Source organism: Haliotis rubra, unplaced genomic scaffold (assembly GCF_003918875.1).
Source record: "Haliotis rubra isolate DU_JTF1 unplaced genomic scaffold, ASM391887v1 Scf681, whole genome shotgun sequence".
NCBI lineage: Eukaryota > Metazoa > Mollusca > Gastropoda > Lepetellida > Haliotidae > Haliotis > Haliotis rubra.
In genome coordinates, this window is record NW_025767392.1 from 381,821 (window position 1) to 408,661 (window position 26,841).

The window sequence follows — 26,841 nt, forward strand, 5'->3', positions numbered from 1 at the left end:
CAGGAAGAATGGCGTCGCATCCCAGATCACGTGATCAGACGTCTTGTGCACTCTGCACGACGTCGTGTGGCAGCATGTATCGCTGCAAGAGGTGGACACACTCGCTACTGAGGAGTTGGACACTCAAAGACACTCTGTCAGTACTGATGTGCATGTGTTGTCATGATCGAACACCGGACATTTGAACCTCCTGTGAAAAACGTCACAAAAACTCTACTTACAGCAAATTGTTTCAATTGTTCTGTAATGACAGTCTGCATAATATGTTCAACAATTATATCAAACATTTCAACATTGAATTGCACGTGTTTGTATCATTTTATGATAAAAAAAATGATCGGGGACGTTTCTTTTGCCCCTCAGTTTATGTTTGTAAGAGGTGACCAACGGGATCGTGTGGTCAGGTTCACTGACTTGGTTGACACATGTCATCGTATCCCAGTTGCGTAGATCGATGCTCATGCTGTTGATCACTGGATTGTCTGACCTAAACCCGATTATATACAGACCGCTGCCATATAGATGGAATGTTGCAGAGTGCGGCGTTAAACAACACACGAACAACACAAACGTTGTTCAATTGCAGCACAACACGGGAATGGAGCCCACCTTCGCGTGGTGAACAGGATGCAAACCAGTGTCCAACGCGCTGTACACAGGTGTTACACGGGTATTACACGCGGGGCTGACGGTCCCACACGCTTGGCGAACGGGTAACCCATGTGTGTCATCGGATAGGGCAGTAGTGTCTTTGATAGATATTATATGATTTGAATAATAAACCAATGCTAAAAATAATGGGAACTGTACAATGAACTTTGCTTTCAGCAGAGATGTGTTAGGACAATGGAACGTGTTTAGTTGCTTGTATTTACATTAATAATTGAAAAAACTTCAAATGACTAATTGGTTGTTTTGTTTGATGCAGCGTTTGTTTAGATTGTTGACAGTACTTGCCAATTAGGGGATCAAGCAGAGTAGAAATGTTTACCCCTAACAGCTGCACGTAGTCCGATCATTATCAACGTAAAGACGTATATTGTCAACAAACCCCACTAACAAGGTCACAAGGAAATAATGATGGCGTTTTGTAAGCAGTGGCAATTGTAACCACTCTGTTCATACCAAGATGGTCCAGCTTTGATCTCTTTTGAGATATTATCCTTTTTTCAATAATTACCATTATTAATGAAATTATATATATTGTTATGAAATATTAGTTTGAGATTTCAAACTTGAACACTCCTTGTTACAGTTGACTGTACTATAAAGGGAGACTGCTAGGACCAATTACGGACAGGTGTTTTTAAAAAGTGTTACCAGATATTGTTTAAAAAATTATTATACTTCATCAAGCTGTTGAAATATTTTCTTTGTAAACCACAAAGTAGTGTTTGTCCAAAAGATGTTTTATAATTACATAATATGGGGTTTCGCAGGTATAGCTGATACCACCCAGTCTGCACTCGATCATCCGACTAATGGATATCATTGGGCGTACGGTAAAACATCCAAAAGACTGCGAAAGTAACGTCAGACAAAACATCCTTTGTCCATAACCTGCAATCGTGGTATGTACAGTGCACCCTGGTTATAATGCCACCCTGGATATAATGCCATGTCTTTGCCAGAACGGATTTCCTGCCTTAATAATACGCTGGTTATGATGTCAAACTAAATATAATGTCATTTGCCAGTGGGTTTTGGCGCAAAGTAATTTTTACCCTGGTTATAATGACCAAAACTCATTAACGCTGTAAGTTGTCATGTTCGCCCCCAGCTTACCATGAAATCAGTGCTACCAAGCGCAAACGTTGCGTCTTAGATATTGAAAACAAGAGAGATATCACCCACTACTCTGCATCCAATCCCAAAACATGTTCTGAAATTCTGCAAGCCATGCATTGTCGTACTGAGCAGACATCAGTTACAGATTTCTTTAAACCATTGAAGATCAATGTGGATCAAAGTTTCATTTGAATGATGTGTGTATTCATTACAGCAAAATGTATTTGCATGTATGTGCGAGTGTACGTGTGCCATGTAGCTATGTGCGATGTAACTGAGAAATAAACAATGATCAACAAAGTAATGACTTGTTTTCTTTGAAGCCAAAGGGCCTCCAACTGTCTTGCCTGGTTACAATGCCACCCTGGATATAATGTCATATTTTCTCCTAAACAAACAGTGGCATTATAACCAGGGTATACTGTATGTCAGTTTAGCAGATGAATTACTGTCATTACCCTCATTGCACACACACTCTCGTTACACACACACTCTCGTTACACACTCTCGTTACATACCCATAATGGCTCTTTACCCAGACAGGAAGTGCGCAATCTGGAGCATTGACCTGATGTATTACATGTATAATCTCACTCAATGCTGAACATTCTAATTACTGTAGATCGACATCATGATCATCCTCTACTATTTGTCAAACGGGCACATCATAACAGTGCAAACATATGTGCAAACACACCACCCGGTAAGGGGATGTCATATCCTTTGTCCTTAGCCGTTATAGCATTGAACAACACATCGTTAAAATGAAAGATTTAAGCCGTGGAGTGGAATGTATATATGTATGGACATCTCGGAATAATAGTATGTAATTATTTATTACCTAGTTTAACAGTAACTGTAGTTCAGCTGAAGTTCTTATCAATAAACGTGAAAATATGAACTGAGTGAATGCTTTCGTGATATTTGGGCCTATATTACATATATTAGGGTATATGCATTCACTTTAGCTTCCTATTGATGCAATAAAAGACCTATCATCTTTTACGACTTCGAATCGAACCGCTTCCAAACAGAAAACACTTGCCATATATGGAATGTAAACAATTGCTCCGTACATCAAAAACTGTTGCACGCGGTGTTGTCGGTGTCTGCCGAACTAGTTTCAATTACAAGTTGTGCGTAGGATATTCGTAAAGAAGGGACATGACTCTATGGGGTTCGCTTAAATAATGTTTGACCGGTAGAGGGCGCAAGAGTCGATTTAATGCAACGTTGCTTTAATTCATTCGAACTTTCTAATTTAATATTGTAATCTAAATACCTAGTTTTTGCGGGAATAAATTATATGGTAGCTTCCCTGAGGATTGATAGTTATTATTATTGAGATAAATGCAGTATCTATTGTTAGAGAAGTGTGATGTGATATAGTCCCTTTAAGCACGAGGGTGCCTTGTCTAAAATGAAATTTTGTATCATATGATTGTACATGGGCCGATGGCCTACTTACAGAAATAAACTCATTCACAGATATTTACCTATACAGCAGATTGTCACATAAGTTTAGGGCCCTTGAATACCCGGATTACAATTGTTCTTCATCGATGCTCATGACGTCGATCACTGGATTTGCTGGTCCAGACTCGAGTATATACGGACAGCCGTCATATAGCTGGAATAACGCTAAGTATGACGTTAAACAACAAACAAACAGCGTGATAAGTTTATAACTATTTAACCGTAAATCGTCCAACATAGTCAAATGGCAATCAGCGGAAACCTGATTTTGTTGTGGACATTATTGAAATGTTTTCCTTTGACATCGGCCACAGTGATGAGGTCAAGGGCAGTTGTGAATGATCACGTTTCCGACCCTGAGTGTCTATGCTGACAAGGAAACAACTACTTGAGTCTAGCTACAGCACTAGAAACGTAGACTCACACACGTATATCTCCCATGCGAGGAGATGATGAATACACACAGAAGAACAGAGAGGTTACGAAAATCTGTATTTTTCTTCACGATCGGATTAATATGTGGTGTGCTCATATTCCATACTTACTTAAAACAATATGGTTGCCTTGTGGATTTAACAGCTGCTGGTATTCAAATGACACCAACAATATTCGTTGGAATCATAAGACATAAACATGATGTGAATGAAACATTGCTGAAGATGCTGAAGATGCTGCAGAATGACAAGGTAGATGTCACAGCTCTAGTCTGCCAGGAGGATGGTGAGGTAGAACGTTCTTCAGACCTTTCAGGATGCACACAGCAGCTGTACCAGCATCAGAATATGTATGAATGGTTCGTGTTGACACCTGATGTCGTCAACGTCGACGTTCTGTCGTCACTACTGTTGTCGCTTCCTCATCAGGTCCCGGTATCCATCGTCCATCCGCAGTGTCCGAGCCTGTTTAACCTACCTCACCAGTCCCATGTCCTTATATTGAACCAGGCAGCACTTACCCTACTACTGAGGCACCGTATGGGGATCGACAGTACTGCCATGTGTGATGCGTTGATGCAAGAAACAGTTAACCTAACTTTGGAAAAGGTGACGCATTTTCTTTATTCTGTTCCCTAATTATAATATCTTGCCGTGGTACGGGTTGTTTAATAGTTTATAAAAATCAAACAATCAATAATTAGAAATCTCTGCAATATGTGGTATCAAATTCTGTCTATAAGGTTATCCATTCTGTTGCGCAAAGGAAACTGTTTATTCTGTGGATGGAACCAAGACACATCGTGACTATGATGCTGCTTTCTCAACACCATACTCGTGCTCATCATTTCCACAATTGTGGTGTGTTTGCATGTTGTTTTACGCCGCACTCGGCAATATTCCCGCTATGTCCAAAATTATAATACAAATCATCAGAGTTGGTCTGTCGATTTCATGGGACTGTACAAAATTTGGTTTTGTTGCAATTATTTAATTTTGTGTTAGTGAGCAATTCATCGGTCTAAATGAAATCAAACGGACTATAATATAATCATTATCATTGCAAGTATCCGCCTCTCGAACAAGACGTATGTAATTAACGTTATTACAATTGGCCCGATTATTCCTTAGTTATGTGGACACCGAGAACGCTTTCACTGCAAATGATTTATTTCCGTGAACGTTAAACTGTGTAAAGGATTATCGGGGAATCTATTATTTTAGCTTAGTGGTAAAAGCCATCGCTCGTCACGCCGAAAACCCAGGTCACTCATTATTATTTTGTAATAATTGAAACACATTGTCAAAATTGTCCGATTTTCAAATTCGAATATTTGTTGAATCAAATAAGTGTAATACTATGATATACGAACCGACATGCCATTTGACAAATTTCAATCGCTGAGATGCTGTTTTCCCAATTACCAGGTTGCAGCTCTGTATGGAGGGGAGCCGAGGAGATTCAACGAATGTTTTTGACAAAATACTTCCTACATTGCTAGAAGAGAACATCTATGCTGTGGCGATAAGACATCTCCAAGCGAGACTCCGACAACTTCAATTTCGAACTGTTTTCCTAACACAAGCCATCAGCTTTATTGACATAACCCAGTCATCAGATCAACCATTGTTACCCATCGATCCAAGGCATATACGAGAAGGCGGATATCAACTGAAAGAATGGGATTTTATAAACGCATCCCGAGTTCATTCTCTCTCAAACAGCAATGCGCAGCCCACAGAATCTGTCTACAATAGAGGACGAAGGCTCATTCTAAACAAATCGCTAAACGTTGTTATCAACGTCTTTTCCGGTACCCAACCTGCCTGCATCTATCAAAGAGTAGTTGTCGGGAGAGCAGTAGAACATATAATGATCCACAGCCAGAGAGAAAGCACTTTTCCACGCAACTACAAAACCGTTCAACGTTTCAATACACCAAGATTCCAAGAAATAAAACCACAAAGAGACATCGATCTGGTTATAGTGCTCCCCTTGTTTAAAAGGTCTGCAGATTTTATCCGTTTTATCAAACGGTTAAGGTCAGTAGCTTTGGATTTCAAAGGGTTTCTTATGTTAAATATCGTGTTATTCCGAGACAAAAAGGGGGAACACATACGAACTTTAGACGCTGCTGTCCCATCGACTGATAGCCTTGTCGTCAAGGTTATCCAAGGAAGGGGGAAATTCACCCGTGCTGGAGGAATAGCTCAGGGGATAGCCGAACTCGAAGAAGATACACGTGTTCTCATCATGGATGTTGACATAATGTTCACTATTGGCTTTCTGAATCGAGTTGTCTGGAACACCAGACAAGGCAAGCCATTCTTCCCCATCTACTTCAGCAGGTACGACCCACGATCAATTCAAACCAGGGACGAAGAATCAACCCAACGTTTTGCATTCGATGAGCTTTTCGGAACGTGGCGATATTTTAGTTATGGTATCGTTGGAATATATACAAGTGATATATTAGATGCGGGAAATTTTGACAGGTCGCTGCAGGGCTGGGGGATGGAAGATGTGGAGTTTTATCATCAGTGCCTAAAGTCGAAGCTGCAGGTGTTCAGGTCTGTTGACCTAGGTTTGTGGCACATCTATCATACAAGACACTGCAATCGCCATCTCCGGCCAGAACGGCTCGAGATGTGCCACAAGTCGAGGCAAGAGTTACAAAGCTCACACAGCGCACTTGCTGCGATTGTTCTCAATCTCACTAGATCAGATCTGATGCGGTAAACATCATGCCGCCTTCTATTTTGTTTGTTGTATGTTATATTCATCATTTTTTCGATAGTAGTCCTGGGCCTAGATTTTCGAAGCTCTCTTAGCGCTAAGATAGCCGTAAGTGCCATACATTAACATTAACTTACGACTATCTTTGCGCTAAGAGAGCTTCGAAAATCTAGGCCCTGGCTGTTTGACTGGCATTCGAGTGAGTGAGTGGGTTTATTTTTACGCCACTTTTAGCAATATTCCAGCAAAATCTCGGCGGGGGACACCAGAAATGAGCTTCACACATTGTGCCCATCTGGGGAATCGAACCCGAGTCTTCAGCATGACGAGCGAACGCCTTAACCACTAGACTACCCCACCGCCCCGATTGGCATTCGAGAAGTTCGTGAGTAAATGTGCCAATGTACAATTTTAAGCATGTAGATAACAAAGTCTGGGCCCCGTTCCTCAAAGCGATCGTAGCGCTAAGATGATCGTAACTCCCATACTTTAACATAGACTTACGACTGCCGTAGCGCTACGATCATTCTGGGGAACGGGGCCCTGGGCCCCGTTCAAAGCGATCGTAGCGCGTAGTTGATCGCGCTAACATAGAGTTACGACAGTCGTAGCGGTACGATCGCTTTGAGGAACGGGGCCCAGGTCCATTACTATTATACACGTCTTTATCTACAACATGTCCAAGTACTTGCAATAAACAAGAAGTTGTTATGCCTAAAATTATGCGTTGTCATATTCATTTTAGCATCGCCTTTCTTTTTTAGATTCATTATAATTAATGTGTAACTTCATTTCTAAGTCATTGTGTTACTGCAACTATCATCTACTTCAATAGTCATATTTGCATTGATTCACAGACACAAAATGTTATTTCTGTTCAATAAAATCAAACATTTATCGTCAATAATGATGAAACACTCATTCCAAAATACTGTTTCAAAACATTTTAGAATCGATGCCCCTAAGATTTTACCCACATGTGTTTGTGCGAAAACAATCCACAACGATCCGTGCTGTTAGAATCCACATCAACCTGTTTTACGTGTATGAGTGAGCGAGTTCACACATTGTACCCCTATTGGGAATCGAACCCGGGTCTTGGCGTAAAGAGAGAACGATTTAACCACTAAGGTACACAACCGCCCCATTACGTGTTATAAGCAGCCCACCCTCAAAGACAAATGTAAATCCAAATCTGTCGACCTGTCGAACGCAGTTCGGTGCAAAACGTTCATTTGCTCGTCTCATAGACGTTGTCTACCGTCACGTCGTTGAAGAAGAAAGCGAGACTCGTCACTAAACCAGACTCTTCTCCAGTTTCTGAGGTCCATCTCCTTACGTTGAGTACACCACCTGAGACGTTGGCGTCGATGTTGGCGTTTCAAGACGGGCCCAACAACTGGTCTTCTTGCACGTAAATTTGCCTCATGTAAGCGGTTCCTGATGGTTTGGGCCGATACTCTCCTCAAATCCTGGCACCTGTGTTGCAGTGATGGTGGGTGTGGCATGCCGATTACGTAGGTGGCTGAGTCGAATAAAGCGATCCTGAGCCGGTGTGGTGATCCTAGGTCTACCGCTCCTGGGACGATCTTCAATTGCATGGAACTGTGTGTAACGATTCCAAAGTCGTGAGAGATTGTTGTTTTGTGTACGTTTAGATGACGGGCAACTGTTCCAAAGCTTTCTAGAATAGAATAATACTATTAAATAAATTAATAAAATAATAAATTATAAATTAATATTAAACAATATAATGTAACAATGTAATGTATTAAGCCGTGTAATAATGTAGCGTAATATCGGTATAACAAAACGTAACATTTTCAAAGTATTGTAATGAAATTGACTGTAGTATATACCAGTGATGTAGAACTATTCCTGTATATGAAAGTGAACATTATGTCAACATCCATGATGAGAACACTTGTATCTTCTATAATTAATTGTTTATATTAATAATACTATTAATGTTAAATAGAATAAAGAATGGATAAAGACAAGTAGGAAGGGAACTGCATATCATCCAGGGAAACATAGACGATGAACGTCTTACAATACGATAATACAACACAACTGAGTGAGTGAGTATGGTTTTACGCCGCTTTTAGCAATATCCCACAATATCAAGGCGGGGAACACCAGAAATGGGCTTAATACATTGTACCCATGTGGGGAATCGAACCAGAGCGAACACTTTAACCCTAGGCTACCCCACCGACCCAATACAACGCAAACATATTTCTATTACTATTCATTTCATATAGAGGAACAGTTCTCCATCACTGGTATAGGCTACCCTCAATTCCATTACAATACTTTGAAAATGTTACGTTTCGTTATATGGATATTACGCTACATTATTACACGGCTTAATACATTACATTGTTACATTATTGCGTTACAGTATTACATGTGTAATGTTACATCATTACGAGCATTATATTACATTGTAATGGGTAGTGTTTGACATTGTTACAGATGTTACATTACATCATTACAGATATTACATTACATAATGAGAAATGTTACATTGTTGCATTATATAGTACACTATAACATTATCATAGAGGCCACATTACTATATCATAAATGTTACATAATATCATAATATCGTTACAGATGACACATTACATTATTGCAGAGGCAGTGGCGGATCCAGAGGGGGGGTTCAGGGGCTTCGAACACCTCCCCCCTTTTGAAAATGACTAAAGACCACATTGAAGTTAATGTTTTGCAATGGCGGAGTCAAGGTGGGGTTCGAACCCCCTCACACACACACACACACACACACACACACACACACACACACCCTTGAAAATTTCTGGATCCGCCTATTAAAGGGTACATTAAATTGATACAGAGGTTACATTACATTATTACAGAGGTTACATTGTTACGGTCATTAACCCGTGAAGGTCCGGGTTAGAATGTTGGCCTTCAGTAACCCATGCTTGTCGTAAGAGGCGACTAACGGGATCGGGTGGTCAGGCTCGCTGACTTGGTTGACACATGTCATCGGTTCCCAGTTGCGCAGATCGATGCTCATGCTGTTGATTACTGGATTGTCTAGTCCAGACTTGATTATTTATAGAACGCCACCATATTGCTGAAATACTGCTGAGTGCGGCGTAAACGTAACTCACTCACTCACTGTTACAGTCATTGCATTTCATTTTTATAGATGTTACATTATGTTATTGCATATAACGTTATTGTGTTACAGATGTTATAAAACATTACATTACGATAATACTGATATTACATTATATTGTCACATATGTTGCTTTACACGTTATACACTATAACTCGACCCGTGAAGATCCGGGCTAGAATTGGTCTTCAGCAACCCAGGCTTGTCGTAAGAGACGACTAACGGGGCCGGGTGGTCAGGCTCGCTGACTTGGTTGACACTTGTCATCGCATCCCAGTTGCACGGATCCATGCTCATGCTGTTGATCACTGGATCGTCTGGTCCAGACTCGATTATTTACAGACCGCCGCCATGTAGCTGCAATATTGCTGAGAGCGGAATTAAACAACAAACCAAACCAACCAACACTGTTGATTCAAAACGTCAGCGCCATCAAATATTCTTTTACGAATAACTACCGATGCATATTTCACAGGGTGTGAAGGCAAATAATGAACGGAATACTCAAACTCGGGGATGACACCAGATACTCGTGAAAAAGGTAGACGTGTACTGATCTACCGGAAACATCCTATTTTCATAAACAAAGAAACGTAACATTTGTTTCTTGCCTAACGTCGCGGCCAGCAATGGCAGCCTGTAAACAATAAAGTACCCTCTATCTGGCATTAATGTGCTACTCGTCATTCATAATCGAATGGGTTGGACTGACTGACTGAGTTTAGTTTTACGCCGCTTTTAGCAATATTCCAGCAATATCACGGCGGGGGACACCAGAAATGGGCTTAACACATTGTGCCCATGTGGGGAATCGAACCCGGGTCTTCGGCGTGACGAGCCAACGCTTTAACCACTAGGCTACCCCACCGCCCCGAATGGGTTGGAGCAAGGGGTAGTTATTATAAAATGACAGAGAGGTGTCGGCAACATTTATCACAACCCTGGGGAAAGGGGAGGGATGGAAAGTGACAGTTCTGCTTGCCTTCCACTAAAAGGACAAACCGAAACATGAGACCTCAATAACCAATTCAGACAATGACCTACTTTTCAGCCGATCCGAATTTTCTCACTTAAAAGTGAAAAGAGACATTGCGAACAACTATGGTTACATTAAAGTCCAATTCCTTGGTTAAAAAGAAAATGGTATTTGCAAATTAATTTTAATTTTAAACTTTAAAGCAATCGTATTTCTATATTTTATGTCGAGGTTTAGGCAGCACGCCGTTAACTAAGACGTCACAGACCTCTGTTTCAAGAGGTACAAAAATTCACAATTCATATGGCACACTGGTTACACCTGTTATGTGTTCTTTGCACTTATTAAGTGTATTTTCGTAACGTACAATGCGATTGATTTAATATCAAGTTCGTACCAGACGGCCAAGCTTTTCTAGCGTCCGAGCCTCGTTTTGAGATTTCATAAAATTCCAGATTTCTGTTTGTCAGAGCAGACTGTACGACAGAGCACGCTGCACGACGTGTTTGCAAGGATTAGAAGGAGCGTAGTTTTGCAATGTACAAGTGATTAGATGCATCAAATAATACTGATTAATATTTATATATCCAGGTGAATGAATGAATTGGTGTCAAAATTCTGGCCTGGTTATTGTACTAAGTTGCGCAATAGGACGGAACCCAGTCAGTAGAAAACGAGACTGTTGTGTAATCAATGTTTTGACTTGCCCTGAAGATGGGGGTTAGAATTGGTCTTCAGCAACCCATGCTTGTCGCAAGAGGCGACTGACTAACAGGATCGGGTGGTCAGGCTCGCTGCCTTGGTTGACACATGTCGTCGGAACCCAGTTGCGTAGATCGATGCTCATGATATTGATCACTGGAGTGTAAATATTGTGTTCCTGCATTTACCAAGTCTATCGACCTAGCCAAAAAAGCACTTACAATATTCTGTCGTTACGGGTTTGTTTGTGTTTTAACAAATATACTCGCCAAAATAAGAAACGGATCATGAAATATACATAGTAAGAAAGGGTCAACTCTAAAACTTTTTATCCAGAGATATTTCAAAGCTAAATTCAAACCTAACGCCCACCATTCTCAAAACATTGCGCGTGGACCAAGCACTTGCTCCGTGCACGTGAGTAGGGGATTATTCTTATTTTGTCACTTTAACGAATCATCGTCACTTCGCTCTGAGTCCGTAGTATTATCGGTTTTCATTATCTACAGTAACTCATAAGGTCTCTTCTCTGGCTTTAATGCTTTTGAGGCATGATTTGGAATACGTGATGCAATAGCACCTTATATACTCATGCCAATAATGGTTGTCACCCTCCCCTCCCACCCCACCCCAACCCCACATCCCACCCCACCCCTCTCCAATAAAAACTTTGAAGGGGTGACAACCATTATTGGCATGAGTATAATATGGACTTTACTCGTGAGTTATTTATAACCTAGATGAAAGCCCTTTCAAACCGAGGCTTTGGCCCTTCTCCAAACTCGTAAACCAAAGTCAGTATGAAACGAGTCAGTATGTGGATCACTATGAAAGTAGGCGTAATTAGTTTGGTTCCACTCAAGATACATAATATTTTTTTTCAATTCTAAGAGGGTTTTTTCTAAGGCAATCAACTATCTGTCAGTGGTCACTCTTCTAAAAGTCGCTGTTGCCATTCGAGGGAAAGAAGGATTAGAATGAACTGAATGGAACAGTCTGTTTCTGTGGAGATTGTCGGGCTTTTCTACCTTTTTTCCGGAGCAGTTGAGTTCCTAAAATTTCCAAAATTATTTTCTTGGGTGGTTGTGGTTTGAACGAAACCCGAACGGTTGGCCGACATGATTTGTCTTTGCCGCCATGCTGTACTCAAGATGGAAACATGCTATGGCAGCAAGAGGTCACAGCCTGGATTTGGATTCGGGAATTCCGTTTTTGCGTGAAAGGCTTTTGGTATATTTCAAATTGGTAGAACTCAAACAAGCACTCATCCATCACCATCACTCGATGCTGCATTGTCATTCTGGAATCACCTCTTGTTTTCCAATATCCCCTTCTGTTTGGAGAGTCTTAACAAGTTTACCAAACTATAATTCTGCTCAAACTTAGTTGCACTGTGTCCATATGAGAAACACATATTCAAACGGCCAAGTCATTTATAGCAGTTTAATCTACATAGAGGGTTTTCTATAGCAGATTTTGCCCTAACCGTCGACGTGATATTCTTCGCATTGTACAAACACACTGGATCCTGAAGTAAAGAAATCTTGCATGATGTCTGAAAAAGACTACAATTCTATTTCAGACAATTGTAGGTCATCCAGTATGGTCGCAAATCCAAATATTCTGTATATTCAGAACCTTGTATTTATTTAACAAATAACTTGAATATAGAAGGAGATAAAATACGTAGATATGCCCACAGTAAGTTTTTTTTTAAAATCTATGACCATAGATTTGATGATAGGGCTGCACGTATTTGTTTTTTTAACGATTTTCAGAAACTTATCAAACACAAAGGTTCTTCCAAGTTATTGGTTTTCCATCGATCATGACTCCCAGGAAAGTTTACAGTTTGCAAATATTCGCTATTATCAATGTGCATGAGTGACAACGATCAATACCTACAGCAGAGAATCAACTTCAACTTGCGGCCAGTTGTCATGTCAGAATGCTTTGGTTGATGAACAGGGGACTGTCGATAGATCGCTTTTCAGGAACGCTGACTGTCTTGCTTGGATGACGTCCGTGATGCTGGCTACAAAACTAGTTATCTGTGTAATGTTTGCAACTTGTGGCTTCTCCATCTGCAACCCTGACATATTTAATCAGACGGGTGAGTAAATATCCCAGTATGTTTTGAAATATCGTTTTGTTTACATGGGTTGTTTGTTTTCTTGTCATACCTAGATATACAACACTTATGTTGCATGTATTTAATCTTGTTTTCTTGTCATACCTAGATATACAACAATTATGTTCGTTATATGGATATTACGCTACATTATTACACGGCTTAATACATTACATTGTTACATTATTGCGTTACAGTATTACATGTGTAATGTTACATCATTACGAGCATTATATTACATTGTAATGGGTAGTGTTTGACATTGTTACAGATGTTACATTACATCATTACAGATATTACATTACATAATGAGAAATGTTACATTGTTGCATTATATAGTACACTATAACATTATCATAGAGGCCACATTACTATATCATAAATGTTACATAATATCATAATATCAATACAGATGACACATTACATTATTGCAGAGGCAGTGGCGGATCCAGAGGGGGGGTTCAGGGGCTTCGAACACCTCCCCCCTTTTGAAAATGACTAAAGACCACATTGAAGTTAATGTTTTGCAATGGCGGAGTCAAGGTGGGGTTCGAACCCCCACACACACACACACACACACACACACACACACACCCTTGAAAATTTCTGGATCCGCCTATTAAAGGGTACATTAGATTGATACAGAGGTTACATTACATTATTACAGAGGTTACATTGTTACGGTCATTAACCCGTGACGGTCCGGGTTAGAATGTTGGCCTTCAGTAACCCATGCTTGTCGTAAGAGGCGACTAACGGGATCGGGTGGTCAGGCTCGCTGACTTGGTTGACACATGTCATCGGTTCCCAGTTGCGCAGATCGATGCTCATGCTGTTGATTACTGGATTGTCTAGTCCAGACTTGATTATTTATAGAACGCCACCATATTGCTGAAATACTGCTGAGTGCGGCGTAAACGTAACTCACTCACTCACTGTTACAGTCATTGCATTTCATTTTTATAGATGTTACATTATGTTATTGCATATAACGTTATTGTGTTACAGATGTTATAAAACATTACATTACGATAATACTGATATTACATTATATTGTCACATATGTTGCTTTACACGTTATACACTATAACCCGACCCGTGAAGATCCGGGCTAGAATTGGTCTTCAGCAACCCAGGCTTGTCGTAAGAGACGACTAACGGGGCCGGGTGGTCAGGGCTCGCTGACTTGGTTGACACTTGTCATCGCATCCCAGTTGCACGGATCCATGCTCATGCTGTTGATCACTGGATCGTCTGGTCCAGACTCGATTATTTACAGACCGCCGCCATGTAGCTGCAATATTGCTGAGAGCGGAATTAAACAACAAACCAAACCAACCAACACTGTTGATTCAAAACGTCAGCGCCATCAAATATTCTTTTACGAATAACTACCGATGCATATTTCACAGGGTGTGAAGGCAAATAATGAACGGAATACTCAAACTCGGGGATGACACCAGATACTCGTGAAAAAGGTAGACGTGTACTGATCTACCGGAAACATCCTATTTTCATAAACAAAGAAACGTAACATTTGTTTCTTGCCTAACGTCGCGGCCAGCAATGGCAGCCTGTAAACAATAAAGTACCCTCTATCTGGCATTAATGTGCTACTCGTCATTCATAATCGAATGGGTTGGACTGACTGACTGAGTTTAGTTTTACGCCGCTTTTAGCAATATTCCAGCAATATCACGGCGGGGGACACCAGAAATGGGCTTAACACATTGTGCCCATGTGGGGAATCGAACCTGGTCTTCGGCGTGACGAGCCAACGCTTTAACCACTAGGCTACCCCACTACCCCCCGAATGGGTTGGAGCAAGGGGTAGTTATTATAAAATGACAGAGAGGTGTCGGCAACATTTATCACAACCCTGGGAAAGGGGAGGGATGGAAAGTGACAGTTCTGCTTGCCTTCCACTAAAAGGACAAACCGAAACATGAGACCTCAATAACCAATTCAGACAATGACCTACTTTTCAGCCGATCCGAATTTTCTCACTTAAAAGTGAAAAGAGACATTGCGAACAACTATGGTTACATTAAAGTCCAATTCCTTGGTTAAAAGAAAATGGTATTTGCAAATTAATTTTAATTTTAAACTTTAAAGCAATCGTATTTCTATATTTTATGTCGAGGTTTAGGCAGCACGCCGTTAACTAAGACGTCACAGACCTCTGTTTCAAGAGATACAAAAATTCACAATTCATATGGCACACTGGTTACACCTGTTATGTGTTCTTTGCACTTATTAAGTGTATTTTCGTAACGTACAATGCGATTGATTTAATATCAAGTTCGTACCAGACGGCCAAGCTTTTCTAGCGTCCGAGCCTCGTTTTGAGATTTCATAAAATTCCAGATTTCTGTTTGTCAGAGCAGACTGTACGACAGAGCACGCTGCACGACGTGTTTGCAAGGATTAGAAGGAGCGTAGTTTTGCAATGTACAAGTGATTAGATGCATCAAATAATACTGATTAATATTTATATATCCAGGTGAATGAATGAATTGGTGTCAAAATTCTGGCCTGGTTATTGTACTAAGTTGCGCAATAGGACGGAACCCAGTCAGTAGAAAACGAGACTGTTGTGTAATCAATGTTTTGACTTGCCCTGAAGATGGGGGTTAGAATTGGTCTTCAGCAACCCATGCTTGTCGCAAGAGGCGACTGACTAACAGGATCGGGTGGTCAGGCTCGCTGCCTTGGTTGACACATGTCGTCGGAACCCAGTTGCGTAGATCGATGCTCATGATATTGATCACTGGAGTGTAAATATTGTGTTCCTGCATTTACCAAGTCTATCGACCTAGCCAAAAAAGCACTTACAATATTCTGTCGTTACGGGTTTGTTTGTGTTTTAACAAATATACTCGCCAAAATAAGAAACGGATCATGAAATATACATAGTAAGAAAGGGTCAACTCTAAAACTTTTTATCCAGAGATATTTCAAAGCTAAATTCAAACCTAACGCCCACCATTCTCAAAACATTGCGCGTGGACCAAGCACTTGCTCCGTGCACGTGAGTAGGGGATTATTCTTATTTTGTCACTTTAACGAATCATCGTCACTTCGCTCTGAGTCCGTAGTATTATCGGTTTTCATTATCTACAGTAACTCATAAGGTCTCTTCTCTGGCTTTAATGCTTTTGAGGCATGATTTGGAATACGTGATGCAATAGCACCTTATATACTCATGCCAATAATGGTTGTCACCCCTCCCCACCCCACCCCAACCCCACATCTCACACCACCCCTCTCCAATAAAAACTTTGAAAGGGTGACAACCATTATTGGCATGAGTATAATATGGACTTTACTCGTGAGTTATTTATAACCTAGATGAAAGCCCTTTCAAACCGAGGCTTTGGCCCTTCTCCAAACTCGTAAACCAAAGTCAGTATGAAACGAGTCAGTATGTGGATCACTATGAAAGTAGGCGTAATTAGTTTGGTTCCACTCAAGATACATAATATTTTTTCAATTCTAAGAGGGTTTTTTTCTAAGGCAATCAACTATCTGTCAGTGGTCACTCTTCTAAAAGTCGCTGTTGCCATTCGAGGGAAAGAAGGATTAGAATGAACTGAATGGAACAGTCTGTTTCTGTGGAGATTGTCGGGCTTTTCTACCTTTTTTCCGGAGCAGTTGAGTTCCTAAAATTTCCAAAATTATTTTCTTGGGTGGTTGTGGTTTGAACGAAACCCGAACGGTTGGCCGACATGATTTGTCTTTGCCGCCATGCTGTACTCAAGATGGAAACATGCTATGGCAGCAAGAGGTCACAGCCTGGATTTGGATTCGGGAATTCCGTTTTTGCGTGAAAGGCTTTTGGTATATTTCAAATTGGTAGAACTCAAACAAGCACTCATCCATCACCATCACTCGATGCTGCATTGTCATTCTGGAATCACCTCTTGTTTTCCAATATCCCCTTCTGTTTGGAGAGTCTTAACAAGTTTACCAAACTATAATTCTGCTCAAACTTAGTTGCACTGTGTCCATATGAGAAACACATATTCAAACGGCCAAGTCATTTATAGCAGTTTAATCTACATAGAGGGTTTTCTATAGCAGATTTTGCCCTAACCGTCGACGTGATATTCTTCGCATTGTACAAACACACTGGATCCTGAAGTAAAGAAATCTTGCATGATGTCTGAAAAAAGACTACAATTCTATTTCAGACAATTGTAGGTCATCCAGTATGGTCGCAAATCCAAATATTCTGTATATTCAGAACCTTGTATTTATTTAACAAATAACTTGAATATAGAAGGAGATAAAATACGTAGATATGCCCACAGTAAGTTTTTTTTAAAATCTATGACCATAGATTTGATGATAGGGCTGCACGTATTTGTTTTTTTAACGATTTTCAGAAACTTATCAAACACAAAGGTTCTTCCAAGTTATTGGTTTTCCATCGATCATGACTCCCAGGAAAGTTTACAGTTTGCAAATATTCGCTATTATCAATGTGCATGAGTGACAACGATCAATACCTACAGCAGAGAATCAACTTCAACTTGCGGCCAGTTGTCATGTCAGAATGCTTTGGTTGATGAACAGGGGACTGTCGATAGATCGCTTTTCAGGAACGCTGACTGTCTTGCTTGGATGACGTCCGTGATGCTGGCTACAAAACTAGTTATCTGTGTAATGTTTGCAACTTGTGGCTTCTCCATCTGCAACCCTGACATATTTAATCAGACGGGTGAGTAAATATCCCAGTATGTTTTGAAATATCGTTTTGTTTACATGGGTTGTTTGTTTTCTTGTCATACCTAGATATACAACACTTATGTTGCATGTATTTAATCTTGTTTTCTTGTCATACCTAGATATACAACAATTATGTTCGTTATATGGATATTACGCTACATTATTACACGGCTTAATACATTACATTGTTACATTATTGCGTTACAGTATTACATGTGTAATGTTACATCATTACGAGCATTATATTACATTGTAATGGGTAGTGTTTGACATTGTTACAGATGTTACATTACATCATTACAGATATTACATTACATAATGAGAAATGTTACATTGTTGCATTATATAGTACACTATAACATTATCATAGAGGCCACATTACTATATCATAAATGTTACATAATATCATAATATCAATACAGATGACACATTACATTATTGCAGAGGCAGTGGCGGATCCAGAGGGGGGGTTCAGGGGCTTCGAACACCTCCCCCCTTTTGAAAATGACTAAAGACCACATTGAAGTTAATGTTTTGCAATGGCGGAGTCAAGGTGGGGTTCGAACCCCCTCACACACACACACACACACACACACACACACACACACACACACACCCTTGAAAATTTCTGGATCCGCCTATTAAAGGGTACATTAGATTGATACAGAGGTTACATTACATTATTACAGAGGTTACATTGTTACGGTCATTAACCCGTGACGGTCCGGGTTAGAATGTTGGCCTTCAGTAACCCATGCTTGTCGTAAGAGGCGACTAACGGGATCGGGTGGTCAGGCTCGCTGACTTGGTTGACACATGTCATCGGTTCCCAGTTGCGCAGATCGATGCTCATGCTGTTGATTACTGGATTGTCTAGTCCAGACTTGATTATTTATAGAACGCCACCATATTGCTGAAATACTGCTGAGTGCGGCGTAAACGTAACTCACTCACTCACTGTTACAGTCATTGCATTTCATTTTATAGATGTTACATTATGTTATTGCATATAACGTTATTGTGTTACAGATGTTATAAAACATTACATTACGATAATACTGATATTACATTATATTGTCACATATGTTGCTTTACACGTTATACACTATAACCCGACCCGTGAAGATCCGGGCTAGAATTGGTCTTCAGCAACCCAGGCTTGTCGTAAGAGACGACTAACGGGGCCGGGTGGTCAGGCTCGCTGACTTGGTTGACACTTGTCATCGCATCCCAGTTGCACGGATCCATGCTCATGCTGTTGATCACTGGATCGTCTGGTCCAGACTCGATTATTTACAGACCGCCGCCATGTAGCTGCAATATTGCTGAGAGCGGAATTAAACAACAAACCAAACCAACCAACACTGTTGATTCAAAACGTCAGCGCCATCAAATATTCTTTTACGAATAACTACCGATGCATATTTCACAGGGTGTGAAGGCAAATAATGAACGGAATACTCAAACTCGGGGATGACACCAGATACTCGTGAAAAAGGTAGACGTGTACTGATCTACCGGAAACATCCTATTTTCATAAACAAAGAAACGTAACATTTGTTTCTTGCCTAACGTCGCGGCCAGCAATGGCAGCCTGTAAACAATAAAGTACCCTCTATCTGGCATTAATGTGCTACTCGTCATTCATAATCGAATGGGTTGGACTGACTGACTGAGTTTAGTTTTACGCCGCTTTTAGCAATATTCCAGCAATATCACGGCGGGGGGACACCAGAAATGGGCTTAACACATTGTGCCCATGTGGGGAATCGAACCCGGGTCTTCGGCGTGACGAGCCAACGCTTTAACCACTAGGCTACCCCACCGCCCCGAATGGGTTGGAGCAAGGGGGTAGTTATTATAAAATGACAGAGAGGTGTCGGCAACATTTATCACAACCCTGGGGAAAGGGGAGGGATGGAAAGTGACAGTTCTGCTTGCCTTCCACTAAAAGGACAAACCGAAACATGAGACCTCAATAACCAATTCAGACAATGACCTACTTTTCAGCCGATCCGAATTTTCTCACTTAAAAGTGAAAAGAGACATTGCGAACAACTATGGTTACATTAAAGTCCAATTCCTTGGTTAAAAAGAAAATGGTATTTGCAAATTAATTTTAATTTTAAACTTTAAAGCAATCGTATTTCTATATTTTATGTCGAGGTTTAGGCAGCACGCCGTTAACTAAGACGTCACAGACCTCTGTTTCAAGAGGTACAAAAATTCACAATTCATATGGCACACTGGTTACACCTGTTATGTGTTCTTTGCACTTATTAAGTGTATTTTCGTAACGTACAATGCGATTGATTTAATATCAAGTTCGTACCAGACGGCCAAGCTTTTCTAGCGTCCGAGCCTCGTTTTGAGATTTCATAAAATTCCAGATTTCTGTTTGTCAGAGCAGACTGTACGACAGAGCACGCTGCACGACGTGTTTGCAAGGATTAGAAGGAGCGTAGTTTTGCAATGTACAAGTGATTAGATGCATCAAATAATACTGATTAATATTTATATATCCAGGTGAATGAATGAATTGGTGTCAAAATTCTGGCCTGGTTATTGTACTAAGTTGCGCAATAGGACGGAACCCAGTCAGTAGAAAACGAGACTGTTGTGTAATCAATGTTTTGACTTGCCCTGAAGATGGGGTTAGAATTGGTCTTCAGCAACCCATGCTTGTCGCAAGAGGCGACTGACTAACAGGATCGGGTGGTCAGGCTCGCTGCCTTGGTTGACACATGTCGTCGGAACCCAGTTGCGTAGATCGATGCTCATGATATTGATCACTGGAGTGTAAATATTGTGTTCCTGCATTTACCAAGTCTATCGACCTAGCCAAAAGCACTTACAATATTCTGTCGTTACGGGTTTGTTTGTGTTTTAACAAATATACTCGCCAAAATAAGAAACGGATCATGAAATATACATAGTAAGAAAGGGTCAACTCTAAAACTTTTTATCCAGAGATATTTCAAAGCTAAATTCAAACCTAACGCCCACCATTCTCAAAACATTGCGCGTGGACCAAGCACTTGCTCCGTGCACGTGAGTAGGGGATTATTCTTATTTTGTCACTTTAACGAATCATCGTCACTTCGCTCTGAGTCCGTAGTATTATCGGTTTTCATTATCTACAGTAACTCATAAGGTCTCTTCTCTGGCTTTAATGCTTTTGAGGCATGATTTGGAATACGTGATGCAATAGCACCTTATATACTCATGCCAATAATGGTTGTCACCCCCTCCCCACCCCACCCCAACCCCACATCCTCACCCCACACCCCTCTCCAATAAAAAACTTTGAAGGGGGTGACAACCATTATTGGCATGAGTATAATATGGACTTTACTCGTGAGTTATTTATAACCTAGATGAAAGCCCTTTCAAACCGAGGCTTTGGCCCTTCTCCAAACTCGTAAACCAAAGTCAGTATGAAACGAGTCAGTATGTGGATCACTATGAAAGTAGGCGTAATTAGTTTGGTTCCACTCAAGATACATAATATTTTTTCAATTCTAAGAGGGTTTTTTTCTAAGGCAATCAACTATCTGTCAGTGGTCACTCTTCTAAAAGTCGCTGTTGCCATTCGAGGGAAAGAAGGATTAGAATGAACTGAATGGAACAGTCTGTTTCTGTGGAGATTGTCGGGCTTTTCTACCTTTTTTCCGGAGCAGTTGAGTTCCTAAAATTTCCAAAATTATTTTCTTGGGTGGTTGTGGTTTGAACGAAACCCGAACGGTTGGCCGACATGATTTGTCTTTGCCGCCATGCTGTACTCAAGATGGAAACATGCTATGGCAGCAAGAGGTCACAGCCTGGATTTGGATTCGGGAATTCCGTTTTGCGTGAAAGGCTTTTGGTATATTTCAAATTGGTAGAACTCAAACAAGCACTCATCCATCACCATCACTCGATGCTGCATTGTCATTCTGGAATCACCTCTTGTTTTCCAATATCCCCTTCTGTTTGGAGAGTCTTAACAAGTTTACCAAACTATAATTCTGCTCAAACTTAGTTGCACTGTGTCCATATGAGAAACACATATTCAAACGGCCAAGTCATTTATAGCAGTTTAATCTACATAGAGGGTTTTCTATAGCAGATTTTGCCCTAACCGTCGACGTGATATTCTTCGCATTGTACAAACACACTGGATCCTGAAGTAAAGAAATCTTGCATGATGTCTGAAAAAGACTACAATACTATTTCAGACAATTGTAGGTCATCCAGTATGGTCGCAAATCCAAATATTCTGTATATTCAGAACCTTGTATTTATTTAACAAATAACTTGAATATAGAAGGAGATAAAATACGTAGATATGCCCACAGTAAGTTTTTTTTTTTAAAATCTATGACCATAGATTTGATGATAGGGCTGCACGTATTTGTTTTTAACGATTTTCAGAAACTTATCAAACACAAAGGTTCTTCCAAGTTATTGGTTTTCCATCGATCATGACTCCCAGGAAAGTTTACAGTTTGCAAATATTCGCTATTATCAATGTGCATGAGTGACAACGATCAATACCTACAGCAGAGAATCAACTTCAACTTGCGGCCAGTTGTCATGTCAGAATGCTTTGGTTGATGAACAGGGGACTGTCGATAGATCGCTTTTCAGGAACGCTGACTGTCTTGCTTGGATGACGTCCGTGATGCTGGCTACAAAACTAGTTATCTGTGTAATGTTTGCAACTTGTGGCTTCTCCATCTGCAACCCTGACATATTTAATCAGACGGGTGAGTAAATATCCCAGTATGTTTTGAAATATCGTTTTGTTTACATGGGTTGTTTGTTTTCTTGTCATACCTAGATATACAACACTTATGTTGCATGTATTTAATCTTGTTTTCTTGTCATACCTAGATATACAACAATTATGTTGCATGTATTTAATCTTGTTTTCTTGTCATACCTAGATATACAACAATTATGTCGCATGTATTTAATCTTGTGTTCTTGTCATACCTAGATATACAACAATTATATCGCATGTATTTAATCTTGTTTTCTTGAAGGTAACATATTTTACTAACGATTACCAATTGTGTGGATAGCAACAGTTTCATTTAATTAAATTGTAAACATATTGTATTCACATAAGCCTGAAAAGAGTTATCACAACTCACAATTCAAAAAACATTTACAAACATAACCATGGGATCACTAAAATGTCAATGGCAACGAAAACCCGTCTTGACATCCGTTTGGCGCAAATGTCAAAATAGCTATCAAGAATATTTGAATGGACCACATAAAATACGTAATGACACCAGGTGTTCAAAATGAAGATATCCAGACTCTGAACAATCACCTGCATGGGGTTCTTGAAAATCATTTAGAAGTTGGACAAACATGAATACATGACACGTAACATGAATACATGACACGTAACATGAATACATGACACGTAACATGAATACATGACACGTAACTTCTTTAGATTCTTATACGACATTTCAGAGCTAATTCTTGCTAATTCGAATTAGCTCTGAAACGTGGTATAAAGACGTTGTTCTGCCCGTCAGTTCGTTATAGGATTTGTTGCACCAGACACAGTAACTGACAAACTATCAAAGTTGTACATTGCACAAATAAAACCTACCGACTTTGTTACAACAACTTAGGTACATGCATGTTGGGGCGGTGAGGTAGCCAAGTGGTTGAAGCGTGATGGAATGATATCTGGTAGGCTTACGATTAAGGAGCATAGAAGATTACCCAGAAAGAGTACTCCAGTGCAGCCACCAATGATGATCATTCATGTCTACATGACATGTTGTTCCATGGATAACAGCTTCTTATATTCGACTTAATAGAGCTACTTGATCAGGTGAAAACTAAGATGGATGGATGGACCAGACAGATGAAAGGGCAGTCGAGTACATGCTGGATAGATGGATGTCTTGATTTTTGTTAATGGCTCCATGTTTTCCTTTGGAATTCAAAGGTTTCTTGAAGTTTCCTCTTTTTACGAGATGTTCCTGAAGAGCAGATTTCATGTCAGATTTTTCAACAGATGACTTGCCTTCCTTCATTCTGGCGGTTATGGAACGTGAAATCTCTCCAAAATGTTTTCTCAACGATTGAATGAGATCACATACACAGTCCGCTAGGGTCTGGTGTGAGCTGGATGGTAAGTTTACTTTTACTGTTTATATGTTGGAGGTAAATGTCACATTTGTCTTGACTGTTTTTATCTGCTGACCCCTTGACGGGTTGGACCTTGGTCTGGGATGGTGGTGAGGACAGCTGGTGTCGACTTCGGGATCTGTTTACCAACAGTCTCCTCTCCCAGATCATTTGGCGTATCATAAGAGGGCGATCAAGGTGTTTTTACATGGTTTTACATTTCACATGATCTTCTTTAAGAAGTCACTGAAATATGTAGTTTATTGGACGTTTGCAGAAAGCGTTTCTAGAAGATGCAATATATGCACTATCAAATTTGATAAATAGAAATATTCTATTTATATTTTTTCATTGTAATGCTGAAACCATTTGTTTGGCCATTGTATTGTCAGTGTTACTGCTGGATGCCACAGTCGCCCACTCTGTTGACAGACAGACAGACAGACAGACAGACAGAGTTTATTTTGTAATGTCGGCCTAATGGCCCATAATACAGTTACATAATATAAAGTACAGATGGACAGTGGTCATCTCATTAACTACATTGTACGTAGCTTTATACCTGCAAGAGAGTATTTGGTGTATAAATAAAACAGTAATGTATATAATACGTGGATGTTTAGAGCTTAAAATATTATGGAGTGAGAGTGGGCCCTTATATATATTTCTAAGTTGGATGAGATATTTTTCACGGAAGTGTTGGTACTGTTTACAAGAAAAGAAAATATGTTTTTCGTCTTTTTCGGGAATTGCAGAATGTACAGTAGAGCCACTCTGCTGTGACATTATGACTGCCAAAAAGCACTGGGAATGTGTCATGTGGTTTATAACACAAACATATATCTGCAGTGGCCAAGTTGCACGTAATAACTTCCCCGTATCATATACTATTCACACTTTGCTAAGGATCAAATCATGGATTCAACAGAAAACTATTATGTTTTGGGTTAAAATGTTTGGTTTAAGTATCTAAGCTTATTGTAAGCATGGCTCCTAGGTTTCAGCATGTCATTTGATCTTGTGGAACCCATACCTGCTATTGACAGGTGTACTTGTCAAAGACTCGTTCCATGATTTGCAAAATGGTTGACTGGTGCCACGAAAACCATTTCTATGGTTACTCATGTATCAAGTGCACGAGGTTAGATTAAAGTGACTGTTTGCCTAAAGAGGGGTTACCATATTATTAGTTATCCAGTTTTAAATGGAAACAATTTCAAATTATGAATCTACATCTAAGTGAATTTTTGTGATCCTTAGCAAAGTGTGAGTAGTATATATCATATAATCGGCCGTTACGTATACGCAAGGCAAGGGTACAGGGGATGTATGCTACACCGATATCCCACATCAGTTTTCAAAATGAATATGTCCTGTGGTGCTTTTCCAAGATGAGGAAAGCCGGCAAATAGTCTTGTAATAATTCAGGTCATCAACAATATCGTTGATATTTTATTACTGGTAGCAAGCAATTGGGACAGGCAGCATGGCTGTATGGTCCCTAGGGAGTTGAAAAAGTATCGGAAAGTACGATAGTGTCCTATGACCGGGGATAGTAATAATGTACGTAGCGCTGTGAGCAGGCAATGTGCCTGGATATGAGCGCCATATAAGCGGACTATTACTATTACTATTCACTGGATTTAATGGACCCGTGCATCACGTGATGTCTCATCAGTTGTCCATTACAATCTGTAGATCAATAGACTAATGTAGCAACTCAGTGTGTTACAGACTTAGTTATGCGAACACGTAGCATGCATTGTCAAAGTAAACTCTGCAGATCAATTTACTTATAAAATGTACTATACTTGGAGCAAACTCTAATGTCCATACCACACACTGACATGAAAAGTATATACACGAATGAAACATTGAGATTAACAGATTGTCATTTCAAGGCTTATGCGGATTTTATATTATATACTTCGCATAGGGAAATTAATTATACACAAAACAAGCTGCACAGTTTGGGAGAAGATAGTAAAATCTGGCAAATGAATTGTCTATTTAATGACTTTCTATTATGAACATTTCCCGCTTCTCGTTGTAAAATATAGCTTGACGTGGAAGGCATGTTCCTCCTGACTTCCTGACCTCATAACCTCATAGAATTACCTACCTCTTTAATATGTATGCAATCTAAACTTATATAGTCTTTAAAAAAGTAGGGGAACTTCATTCTTAATTTACGATTTTAAAAAATGGGAGATATATCGAAGTCAATCAATGTTGATATGATAATAATGAATGTTTTGAGAGTGCATCACCACTTGCTCTTCCTTATGACCAAAGGTGTGTGTACAGTAATTGCTCTTGAAAGATGATTGGTGTATGACGTGAAATTTGCATGTGTGCGATTTTCATTTTAAAACAGAAAAACGGCAAGAAACAAACGCTAACAACTGTGTGATGAAAGATGATTGTCAAAATGAATGGTCTTTAGTGATTATTCAAAAAATAAATAGTTGCTGTGAAAAAGGTGCTCTCTTGGAACGCGAAATTACACGTAGGTAAAATAGGTTCTATCTTCGCGTCCAAAGATGAACGCTTTAACTTCATCGCAACCTGTTG

At 40.0% G+C, this 26,841-nt stretch overlaps 2 protein-coding genes across 2 annotated transcripts in view; both read left to right on the forward strand.

Annotated features, from left to right (window-relative positions):
- The first annotated feature begins 3,689 nt into the window (after positions 1 to 3,689).
- Positions 3,690 to 5,871, forward strand: LOC124258078. Its single transcript, XM_046692150.1, has 2 exons — positions 3,690 to 4,307; positions 5,127 to 5,871. Exons 1-2 carry the CDS (start codon positions 3,714 to 3,716, stop codon positions 5,175 to 5,177), a joined length of 645 nt encoding a protein of 214 aa, XP_046548106.1. The 5' UTR covers positions 3,690 to 3,713; the 3' UTR covers positions 5,178 to 5,871.
- An 81-nt stretch (positions 5,872 to 5,952) lies between these two features.
- Positions 5,953 to 26,841, forward strand: part of LOC124258071 (glutamate receptor ionotropic, kainate 5-like) — a 43,897-nt gene continuing 23,008 nt past the window's right edge. Inside the window, exon 1 of the mRNA XM_046692145.1 lies at positions 5,953 to 6,283. Within this exon, the coding sequence (XP_046548101.1) occupies positions 5,953 to 6,283 (331 nt within the window). The remainder of the gene's footprint in view (positions 6,284 to 26,841) is intronic.